We start from the raw sequence: 12,182 nt of genomic DNA on the forward strand, positions 1-12,182 counted from the left end.
TCGTGAAACATGACTGTCACAAGCCCAGAGTGAAGTGCTCTAGCTGACTTACAGCAAAAGGTGCACTTTAAGAGTTTTTTCATGGTCGACAGTTTTAAAATATCTGTTGTATTTGAGAAAGGAAGAGTTCTAAGTGGGACGGTCAGTGAACAGACAGAAAAATGTAATACCCACCACCTGGAACCGTATGCAAAAGGGAACTGAGCGAGCGAGTGAGTGAGGCTGGCACTCATTCCGGGAGGTTTGCTTTCACTGAAGGACATTTGGACCAAATGGTGCATTTACACCTCAATTCCGAAAGAATTTTTCCAACACTGTAGACGTTTCTTAAGTAGCTCTGTATGGAGGTTCATGAAATATTCACATTTTTCAAGGGCTTCCTACTGTGGCTGCTGTTCCAAGGTTGTTCAGGAAAGGAGTCAGTCGTAAAGAACATTTTGAAAAATTGGGACACGTTCGTTTTAATGAAACGAATCAACATTGGCTAAAAATGCTATATATTTTACAAGCAGTTATAAAGAGGCACTGATGCACAAGAAAAAGTTCATCTTTTTTTTCAATTATCCTTTACTTCTCTGCATCCTTTTTTTCCATCTATCTATTCATGGATCATTCCTTCATCCTTTCCATCGTTCTTTTTTTATCCAACCATCCATACACTCTTTTCTACTTTTCTTCTTTCTTTCCTTACTTCTCTCAATCACATACTTCTCATCTGTCCATCCATCCATCCCTCCTTCCTTCCTTCCCTCCATTCTTCGTTCTTTCTCATCTGTCCACCCACCCTTTCTTTTCTCCAGCCTGCTTTGCCTATTCCACTTTTCTAACCATCCAACCATCTCATTCCTTCTCTTCATCCATCCACCTTTCCTGCCTTCCTTCATCCATCCATCCATTATTCACTCCAACTTTGTCCCCATTTATCTTTCTCTCCATCCACCTACCCTTCTTTGTCTTTCTCTTGATTCATCTATTTTTCTCTCCATCCATGCGTCCGTCCATACTTCTACTCATCCATACACTCTTTTCTCCATCATCGGCAAATCCTTCTTTTCATCCATTAATTTCTCATTTTGTTTCTCATAATCCCTCCTTCCCTCTCTTCTTTCTCATTTGTGCTCTTCTGTACCATTTGTTCCACCTTGCTCCACGGCTCAGTTATTGGTCTTTATGTGCGTCTGATTGGAGTGTTTGGGGACCAGTTTTATCTCCCATTACACTCGAAGGAAAAATAAACAACAATGGAATGACAATTTACTACTGTCTTGTATCACCCTACCCTTCTTAAGCTGGTAATGGGGAGGGGGGGGGGGGCAAGAGCAGTGAGAGGGGCGTGTGTGGGGGGGGGGGGAAGGGGGTGGGTTCAAGGCGCCATTGAGGTGGTATTAGAAAGTATGATGTAGTATTGTTGGATCAAAGTTGCTGTTGAGATTTTGATGATGGCCAGTTGTGCCATATCGGATTTTATTTATTTGTGTGTGTGTGTGTGTGTGTGTGTGGGTGTGTGTGTGTGTGTGTGTGTGTGTGTGTGTGTGTGTGTGTGTGTGTGTGTGTAAAGTTCTTTCTGCTGTGTACTGATTGGATGAATCATAGTTATTAAAGGCAATTCGTCATCTACATGCCACTGAATGCATGTGTGGTGTTCTCAGGTGAGGCCTATAAAGAGTTGAGTTGCCTGGGAGAATGGTGCAGCAAAGCATACAGTGTGAAACCTCTGCAGGGTTTCGAAACCGGTATTGCCTAAGTGCTGTACACGAAAATGATAATGAATGTGGCATGGCAGCCTTCATGTAGGTGATGTTTTTCTAAAGCACGTTGGGGTTTCGTTTTCAAGCAGCCTCACAAGACTCGCTGACCCCTTCAAGGCCACGCTCTTATTGCTCAATAGCCGCGGCTGAGAGCTGTTTTGAAAAACACCTCCCGCCACCCCCCCAGAATACCAGGAAATACCACAAGATATTTGATTCTCCCACATCTTCCTTGTTGGCTCCGGAAATACAATTTTCAGATTTTGATTTTTAACAAGCAACGTTGAACTGAAGAAACGATTCCCAACGCCGCATTTGCATTTCTTATATTTTTGGAGAAGCCTGGGTCTTTTTTTAATTACTTTTGCCAGGAATGAGTGAAACTTCTGCATCCAGGACTCTGAAAATAATAATTCGAAAAGAAACTGTGAGACTATTCCTGTATTTGTTCTTATTCATATTAAATTGTAATATTTCTTTTATCACCTGGTTGCGGTAAAGGATGAAAGTTAAATCTACTGTTGGATCCCTTGACATTTTTGGCCTGCTCTTCATAAGGGAGGGCTGATAAACTAGAAGGAGGGAACCGTGTTGTCTACTTTGCTCAAGATGGCCTTGCTGTCATTGTGATTTCCTCCATTTTTTAATTTAAGACCCCAATGAGCCATTTTTACTAGCAAAGCACAACCAACAAATTGTACAGCCATGGAATCGGATTACTTTTATTAGGAAAGAAAAACCTTTACAAACTCACCAGTGGCCTCTTAAAGGAAGGAATAGGGTGCTAACATGATCAACCATACCTTGCCCATTACTAGAGCACTTGCACCAGACTCAAGAGCACATTTGCACTCAAAGTATTCGGGGAACACACTTTTCGAAACCCTGAGGTGAAGGGGCATGGGAGTCCAAATTGGTTGAGAAATTGCTTTGCAGAAGCTTTGGAGTCTGTCATTATAAAGAAATGGGCTGTGTTTTGAAAATGTGTCTGGTAGGAAGCCAGACTCCTCACACTGACTATGCACCTTACTGGAGAGTCAGAGAAACAGTGTCATGAAGCAAGAGCAGAAGATCAAGGAGAGGAGTGCCCCTGCATGAAACTATTTGGAGCACAAAATAGTGATTGGTGGACATTCTCGAATTGAACTTAAAGACTGAATAGTCCTCTCAGTAGCATTCATTTATTTGTGTTTTTTTAGCTCACAGGTGCATTTTAAATGAGGGCCAACCATATGCGAATCGATTCTGACCTCACGGCAAAAGAAGTAGTGCACTTTCATCGGAGAGGCGCAGTCGACTGTTAACAGGAACACAGGCAACCCCAAAGTTATTTATAATATTGGGCCCTATTAGTACAGTGAAGCTCGATCCCCTCTGGCACATTGAGCACGAGACCCAGGCATTTTTGTGCCATTTATTGCAAATGACTGTGAAAGCAAGCAATTAGTGAACAGAAACTCCTGAGAATTCCACTATGTAGTCTGCCATTCCATTTCTTTTTTGTTATTCAGTTTGTTTTTGCTATTATAGATGTGGGATAAATATTCCCATTAATCTTGACTTCTCCCCCAAAATGAGCAGTCGTCGTTTGGCAGTCCGGCCATACAACTAGGCCTCGTGGAAACATGGTGACTTATTGAAGCCGGTTATGGGCGCTGGCACTCACTTTAAGGGTCACTGTTGATATTTGACATTGGGGTAAAGCAGTTGGATTGAAAGTTGCTCAGATAACTGGATTTAGGCACCTGCAGTAATATATAAGGAGAGTTTGAGTTCTTGCATCTGGGTTAAGGCCTTTCACTGCCTCCAGCTGGGGTGGCCATTTTAGGTCTAGGAGGGCTGTATCCATTGTCAATTTTCAGAATACTAGAATAAGTTAGATTTGCATACAATGAAGCTTAGTGAAATTAGTTTGTATAGTGTTCCTTTTATTATCAAACACTGTGGGCCTCATTATGAAGTCTGGCCGAAGCCTCTGACCAGCTAGAGGCTTTCCACCTGACATGGTAGGTTTACAGTTCGACCGCCGTATTAGGATGACGGTGGTCAGAGTTAACTCCTTTGACACTCATGACGAGCTCAGCTCGTCATGAGGCACAGTGGAGCTGTGCTCATGATGAGCTGAGCTCGTCATAACCGCCGCGGAACGCCCCCGAAGGGATAATTCCCTTCCTGTGCGGGGCGTTCCATTGGGTGGGCAGAGTCATGACGAGCTCCACTCGTCATGAGCACAGCTCCACTGTGCAGCGTGATAAGCTGAGCTTGTCACGAGCACCGTGGCACCGTGCGCGCCCCCCCCACACTGCGGTGGAATTAGCCCGGCGGGGAAGGGGTTAATCCTGTGGGGCAATTGCGACGTGGGTCTGATGGGCTCAAGGAGTGCTTCGGAAAGACCGCACAAGCCCTTAATGATGGCGGTTTCGCCATCAGGATTATGATGTCGGTTTCCAACAGCCATTCCTTGTCAGCCTTTCCGACATGGAAAGGCTGTCGGAAAGCCACACTGGCCCTCCATAATGGGGTCTGGGGTAAACATCCCTGCACCATGTGACAATGGTGCCTGCCACACGGTGCAGGGATGTTCACAAACATCAATTTTTCAATGGAAGCTTGTGCTGCAGGCCTTTTCCGCCCGCCGCACAACCTTTCATTGGAAAATGGATGTTTGGGTCGCATCGTAATCATGTGGTCAAAACCGACACCCTAAGGTTGAGCGCTTCTAAACTGCAACATCATAATCCGGCCCTGTGTGTCAATGTCTGTGTGCCAACAACTTGTTGACACCCCCACCCACCTTGCCGAACACACGCTCGACCCTATCTTCACCTCCAGCAAGCACATCTCCTTCGACCACACCACAGCCCTCCATTGGACGGACCACAGCTGCGTTCACTTCAGCTACAACAAGACCACGACCCACAACCCCCCACATCCTATTCCTCGAAGAAATTGGAACAAAATCACCACCGACCAGCTCTTCACCTCGCTCCACCAAAACCCCCCTGCCATATCATCGGACCCAAACCAAGCAGCCACCAACCTCACACAATGGATCACCCACACCCCCGTCGAACTAGCACCCTTGAAGAACCATCTTTTCAAGCAAAATAGCAAAAAAGCCCCATGGTTCAACGATGACCTTAAGAAATCCAAGAAGATCTGTCGTACTCTCGAGAAAGCCTGGAGAAAAAACCCATCCACTGACAACCTGGCCACCTTCAAGAACGCCACCCGCAAACACCACCAACTGATCCAATCCACCAAGAAATCAGCATTCAAGGATCGACTTGACAACAATGCCCAAAACAGCAAGGAACTATTCAACATCGCCAAAGAATTTACCAAACCCACCGCCGGCACCAACGACATCACTCCCTCCCAAGACCTCTGCGACTCTCTATCCTCATTCTTCTACAACAAAATCGCCGACATACATAACAGCTTTGAAAACCAGTCCGAACACCAGCCCACTCCACCCACCTCCGAACCAAAACCGCACTCTAACAACCTTTGCGCCTGGAACCCAATCACCACCGAAGACACCATCTGCCTGATGAACTCCATCCACTCAGGATCGCCAACCAATCCATGTCCCCGCCACATTTTCAACAAAGCAGACTCCATCATCGCACCCCATCTCCGCGATGTCATCAACTGTTCCTTCAACTCCGCTACCTTCCCGGAAAGTTGGAAACATGCCGAACTCAGCGCCCTTCTGAAGAAACCCACAGCAGATCCCACTGAACTTAAGAACTACCGCCCCATCTCGCTCCTCCCATTCCCTGCCAAAGTCATTGAGAAAGCCGTCAATAATCAGCTCGCTGCCTTCCTTGAATCCAACAAATCCCTCGACCCATCACAGTCCGGATTCCGAGCCAAACACAGCACCGAAACCGCCCTCATCGCAGCAACAGACGACATTCGAACACTACTGGACAACGGAGAAACAGTTGCCCTCATCCTACTCGACCTCTCCGCAGCCTTCGACACAGTCTGTCATAGCACCCTCATACAATGCCTCAGCAACATCGGAATACAAGGGAAAGCATTGAACTGGATCATCTCGTTCCTCGCTGGAAGAACCCAAAGAGTCCGCCTCCCCCCTTTTACATCAGAGGCCACTGAAATCATCTGCGGAGTACCACAAGGATCATCACTCAGTCCCACCCTCTTCAATGTATACATGAGTCCCCTCGCATCCATTGCACGCCAACACAACCTCAACATTATCTCCTACGCAGACGACACTCAACTGATCCTATCCCTCACCAAAGACCCAAACACCGCCAAAACCAACCTACACGAAGGGATGAAAGACGTAGCCGAGTGGATGAAGAACAGCCGTCTAAAACTAAACTCGGACAAAACGGAAGTCCTCATCTTAGGATCATCCCCCTCTGCCTGGGACGACTCTTGGTGGCCACCGGCCCTGGGAACCGCACCCAGACCTACGGATCACGCACGTAACCTTGGCTTCATCCTGGACTCCTCCCTCTCGATGACCAGACAAGCCAACGCCGTCTCATCATCTTGCTTCAACATCCTCCGCATGCTCAAAAAAATCTTCTGTTGGATCCCCACCGAAACAAGAAAGACGGTCACCCACGCACTAGTCACCAGCCGTCTGGACTACGGAAACACCCTTTACGTCGGAACCACAGCCAAACTACAGAAAAAACTCCAACGAATCCAAAACGCCTCAGCCAGACTCATATTGGACATCCCTCAGCAAGCTCACATTTCTGACCACCTAAAAGACCTCCATTGGCTCCCCATCAACAAGAGACTAACGTTCCGCCTCCTCACCCACGCACACAAAGCCCTCTACGACCAATGACCCGAATGCCTCAACACGCGACTGTCCTTCTACACCCCCTCCCGCCAACTACGATTATCCAATCAAGCCCTCGCCGCTATTCCGCGCATCCATAAATCCACCATGGGGGAAGATCCTTCTCCTACTTAGCGGCCAAGACCTGGAATTCTCTCCCCACCCACCTCCGCCTTACACAGGACCACCTCGCCTTCAGAAAGCAACTAAAAACTTGGATATTCAATAAGTAAAGCACCCTCCCTCCCTCAAGCGCCTTGAGACCCTCTGGGTGAGTAGTGCGCTATACAAATCTCTGAACTTGAACTTGAACTCAATATCTTCAGACACTCTCCTTTGAACAGTCTTGTCTTCCTTTGTAAAGTTTGCAGCTACTTTTTAGCTCTATGGTCTGAGCTATAATATTGAACTGGATCATTTAGGCCCTAGCCCTCATTGAGTATGTTTTTTGAAAACAAGAACAAAACATGACCCTGATGCATACTCATTTTTCTCTCATGTGTCAGGGTCATGGTTTGATTTGTGTCTGGGACCACCATGGATTGAATGGCGTTTCCCCGTGGATGGTGTAGTGATGTTACCTGTCCTAAATAGTGTGGGTGACCGTTGTTATGACCTGCCGTGCCAGTGGCAGACAGGCAGCCAGTTCAGAGGTTTAGGCCACCAGAGTAACCTGAAGCTTCAAACCCCCCACACTCCCCTCCTCTCCCACCTCTAAATGAGGCGAGGCAATTATGAGTTACACAGAGCAGAGTACTCTAAAAGATGCTCCGTCTTGTTAGATTTTGGATTTGCTTCAATCAAAAAACAGATGCCCTCAAAATATATTGCTAAGCAGTGGTGCCCTTACTGCAAAGAAAGAATAGCTCCATTTCAGGCTGTGTTAGACCTAAGACTCCCCTTGCTTTGTCAACCCAAGTATAATAAATAATGTGGCACTGTCCTCCATAAACTGAAGACAGAACACAGGCTTAATCCAGTATTGTTGCAGGTAAATTAATTTGGTACACCAAGTACCCTCCTCTTAGTGTTCAGCACAACAAATCTAAAATGAATATCGTTTTCTTCTAACTACATATTTTCTTATTATACAAATCATTGATTTACTTACAATGTATACTCTGAATGCAGTAGTGAATTGTCAGATCATGTTGTTTGATGAGTGTCTTTGTTTTCCCAGACTCCAAGCCAACCCTGTGGGATCTGGAGCTGGCAAATGAGATTGCATCAGTCAACCAGCGATTACCGCGTAACGGGTTCGAGGAGATGATCCAGTGGACAAAAGAAGGGAAGCTTTGGGAGTTCCCCATTCACAACGAAGCAGGTTTGTCGGCCAATGGACACTGTTTACTGTGCGGCACAGGCTAGTGTCCATCATACAAGGATGCATGGATGTAGCACAGGTACCTTTGTGTCATCCATGGTCCACAATAGAGGCTCTTTGAGGGTGAAAGTCAGAGTAGTGTCTGCAGCATGGTTTATGCATCATTTATTATCAGGGGCCATTATAAAATGCGTCCATCATTTGTTTGTTGTAACACATTATAAAATGCACAGCATTTCATCCCTTCTTTAACCCCTTTGGCTTGAAAAGCATCATAGCAAACGTGAGTGTGCAGGTATATCAAAGTGACCCATCTCTCGTGTCTGATTCTATGTCCAGCGTGATTGTGCCCTGAGAGGACATCAGTTCACACGTCTAAATGACTGTTGAAGTGCAGTATGGGCAGAGATTTCCTTTCCTGCTGGCTTGGGCTGTTCCCGCGTTTCTGGCTCGGGGACTGTCTGCCATTTGTAATAAGTATGTCGCACAGTTCCACCAGAATTTATTGTAGTTGATTTAGAAATACTTCTTTTTTTAATATTTTTTGTTGCAGTTCAAATTAAAAACAAGAAACTGTAACAATCATCTCAATCGGCATATGTTCACTATTTAAATATATAAGGGCAGTCATACTTCTGATGACATGTGGAGTGGTGTGGCTCACCGATTAGAGCAGCAGACCCTGAGGCAGAGGTCTGGCCCGGGACCAGGGTTCAATTCCCGAGGCGGCAGGGTCTTGGGCTCAATGTCCACGGACTCGATAATTCTTGCCTTGGCGCCTACTCTAATCATGGGTCCCACTCTGCAACTCTGGGCAATAGCTTGCTTAATCTCCACAACGGCCCCGAAAGCACTAGGATGCCTGGCCTCACCTTGGAGGTGCCCAGTAAGGGGCATCTCACAGGGAAAGCCAGGACGGGTTCCACAGCGGTATGCAGCGCCAAGATACCTTCTAGGTGATAGTGCGCTTTACAAGTATACACACATTTACATTTACATTTACATGTGAAGACATGCAAGCGTTTGACTTCCTAGTTTTGTAGCATTTTTTATGGAAATATGGACATAACGTTCTTTAGACAAACAGTAAGTTATTGTTGAGGAAAATTGAAAATAAGTAGATGCCTCTATGAAAAATGATTATGAAAGAAAAAAGTCGCATATTAATGAACACAGCCCAACAGTTTGCATGTTATCGTAAAATGAAACTGTGTATGATTTAATGATATGATAGACTTAACCCACAAAATGGCTTTGCGGGAGTTGAAACTTTTCAACGCCGATAAACCCCAAGGCCGCATATCGAGGTGTTTGTGTTCATGGTGCTATCATTGTTTATTCAATATTTCCGATTTGTAGTTATTAATACATTTGTTAGATTAGCATTAGCAAATCCTGAGTATTGAGGTAGTTTCTTTGAAAAACCTCCCTATATTTGCTTTCCTGCATTAAACCCACCTCGTGTATTCTCCTCTTGCTACTAATATAATATTCTGAAGCTTTGTTCATTGCGCCAAAACCCTCGGAGTCTATTGCATTTTTGGAGTAAATAAAGTAGTAGGCTTTTAGGTACTCTTGCAGTGCTTTGTGAATTGGCCCCAGGACATCTACAGTGAGAAAGTTCATATACACTTAGTACAAACAGAAAGGGTTGTGTCCACTTGGGACTTTTACAAGTAGGGATTTGTAGGCTTCGAGGCTGATTGACAAAAGCATTTGAGGAGGTAAACTAGTACTCCTGTAGCCTACTTCCCATACTTACTAATGCTTTTATGAATCTTATGCCCTTGTGTCGAAGTAACAGTTAAATATATCCGGGTAAGTTCATGAAGGTTACCCAAGGGATCATTGTGAAAACCCTTTGTTAGGTGTATAGGTACGTTAATGAGTTTGCCGTGCTCTTTTATTGTGAAATTTGGGCATCAAAATCATGATGTAAACAGTTTCAACAGAATGTGTCTCACCTCAATTCAGAAATGCATAATATTTTGGAGAGTCGTTTTCTTACCCAGTTAACTCCAAAGTGTAAAATACAAACAATATGCTTAATCCTAAAACATGTTTGACAGATGTAAATGTAATTAACATATGTATGTCAAATTAATTAATGGAACTAAACCGTGTATGAACTACCTTTCTAGTTCCATCCCACATTTGGGGACTATAAAGTACACCTCAAACAGAACAATTCCTGTTTTACCAGTTTCATGCTGACTGACGTCCAGTGTGACTCTCTGGATATCAAACCTCCCTGCAGAGTAAGGGATATCTATCTGTATGTGGATATCGAGTCCCTGTATTAGTTGGGTATGAGCAGAAGGCTGGTAAAGATTGGTACACTCACCAGGGCAGAAACATCTGAGGTACTCCTCCTGAGGTATGATAACTGATTTAATTCTCTCGAGAGAAGGCGATGCATTGTTTGTAGGTAAGAGTCCTGCCCAGTTTGTACCACCCTCTGGAACACTGACATCTTATCTTTAAAATTACAGCCCTATCATAAGCTTGGACAAGGCCTGGTGTGGACTCTCGGGTCCTTGATCCCACCCCCTACTGCTCTCTCTCACTTCTAATTGGTTTGATGGGTTGTTTTATAAGTAAGACTTACTGGGGTGCTCATCCGACACTGGTCATGCATGTGAATTATGGCTGCTGTGATTTTTCCTGTGTGAGGAGCATGACACTGCATTAGGCCTATGACACATGGGCAAATCAGTTATCCATCTAAAGACTGCTGCATGCTCTCTTTTCCTTATAGGTGAATCATAGTTAAATCAAGTGCTTAGTTTGTAAAAGAATGAGTGCCGGTGCCCGAAGCTCCGCTACATAGCTCGCACCCAATGCTTTTAAATGATGATGCACCCAATACCAAGGCTGCCTGTTCTTGAATCCAGTTCAAGCCTTTTTAATATACTACCAGATACTCCTAGCCCCTTTATCACACTCTTACAGGTTCCTGCCTTCTCCCTTTCTGGTGTTTTTTCTATCATTCGCTTTCTCTGTCTCTTTGTATTGTTTGTTTTTCTCTCCCTTCTCTTGGTAAATATCTGATGAAGGAAAATAAGTGTTGGTCCCCAATAATGAGTGCAGGTAGCCCCTACCACCAGCACATATTAAGCAGTGGTGGGGTCCTTCGGCACTCTCTTCCTATCGCTGTCTGGTTTGGGCATCCAGGTGGAAGTCTGTAGGCATTTAAAAATAAATTCATAGTTAATAATAAATGTTTTTTTTGGTCATAGATATACTATGGCTGAGAATAGTTCATTTACTCTACAAGTGCAGAGAAATCTACAGTAGTAAATCCCACTCAAAGGGAGTAATGTTATTCCAGACCATAAAAATAGAGTCACACTTGCTTACTATGGTCACCTGCTTAGTATTAATAGCATTAGTATTAATATTTTCCTGCGCTCCTTTTGTATCCCAATGCAGCACTGATCTCGAGTTGTGATACTGGTCAGTTTGTGTGCCTAATTTAGAATGGAAAGGAGTGACTGGTGACTTTCATCAACGTATGAGTCATTTGTGCAGTCATATAGTCCTTATTAGATTGGCTTTATTTCAAATCCTTTTCTTATTTCCTATCCCTTACATTTTTACAATTTATTATTTTGTAGGTCTTGAAGAGGAGCAGAAAGTTGAATTTCATGAGCATGTTTTTCTGGAAAAACACTTGGAAGATTTCCCAAAACAAGGACCAATTCGCCACTTCATGGAACTAGTAATCTGTGGGCTTTCCAAAAACCCATGTTTAACTGTGAAGCAAAAAACCGAGCACATTCAGTGGTACTATGATTACTTCCAACAAAAGGAGGACATTTTACGTGAGAGCGGCCTGTGCCTCAACTAAAGAGTCAACTAAGCCAATCTGAGTTTTTGTGTAAACTTAAAGCTATGTTTGATTTTCAAAGAAATGTTTTTGTGCTTTTTTTGATAGCATAAAAGTATCTTAAATACTATTTTCATTTTGTCTGATCAATAAAGCTAATATTGTCACTATATTGAATAATTCTATCTTATGGCCATACTTAATGTTTGAATGTGAGTTGAATGTGTATTTGAGGTGATAGACAATATGGTTTAGTGCCGTTTAGTTGCACATGGTGTACGTTAACTCAGAACATGACCTTCCACCTGCTGGCCTTGGAGAGCTATGTCATAAGGTTCCGGCTCCAGTCTGGTACCAGTGATATTCAGCAGGTGAAGAATCTGTAGGCAGTAGTATTCATCAGAAACCTACCTTTTTCAAAATGTCAGGTTTATCCCAATCTAAATAGTT

General features: G+C 44.2%; 1 protein-coding gene across 2 annotated transcripts in view; it reads left to right on the forward strand.

The window, feature by feature from the left end:
- Positions 1-11,909, forward strand: part of MRPS31 (mitochondrial ribosomal protein S31) — a 232,440-nt gene extending 220,531 nt beyond the window's left edge. For both annotated transcript variants that reach the window (XM_086935055.1, XM_086935056.1), the window contains exons 6-7: positions 7,760-7,903; positions 11,521-11,909. In XM_086935055.1, the coding sequence (XP_086791181.1) occupies positions 7,760-7,903; positions 11,521-11,753 (377 nt within the window). In that variant the 3' untranslated portion in view covers positions 11,754-11,909. The remainder of the gene's footprint in view (positions 1-7,759; positions 7,904-11,520) is intronic.
- The last annotated feature ends 273 nt before the right edge of the window (positions 11,910-12,182 follow it).

The sequence above is a fragment of the Lissotriton vulgaris genome, chromosome 8 (genome assembly GCF_964263255.1).
Source record: "Lissotriton vulgaris chromosome 8, aLisVul1.2, whole genome shotgun sequence".
NCBI classification, from domain to species: Eukaryota; Metazoa; Chordata; class Amphibia; order Caudata; family Salamandridae; genus Lissotriton; species Lissotriton vulgaris.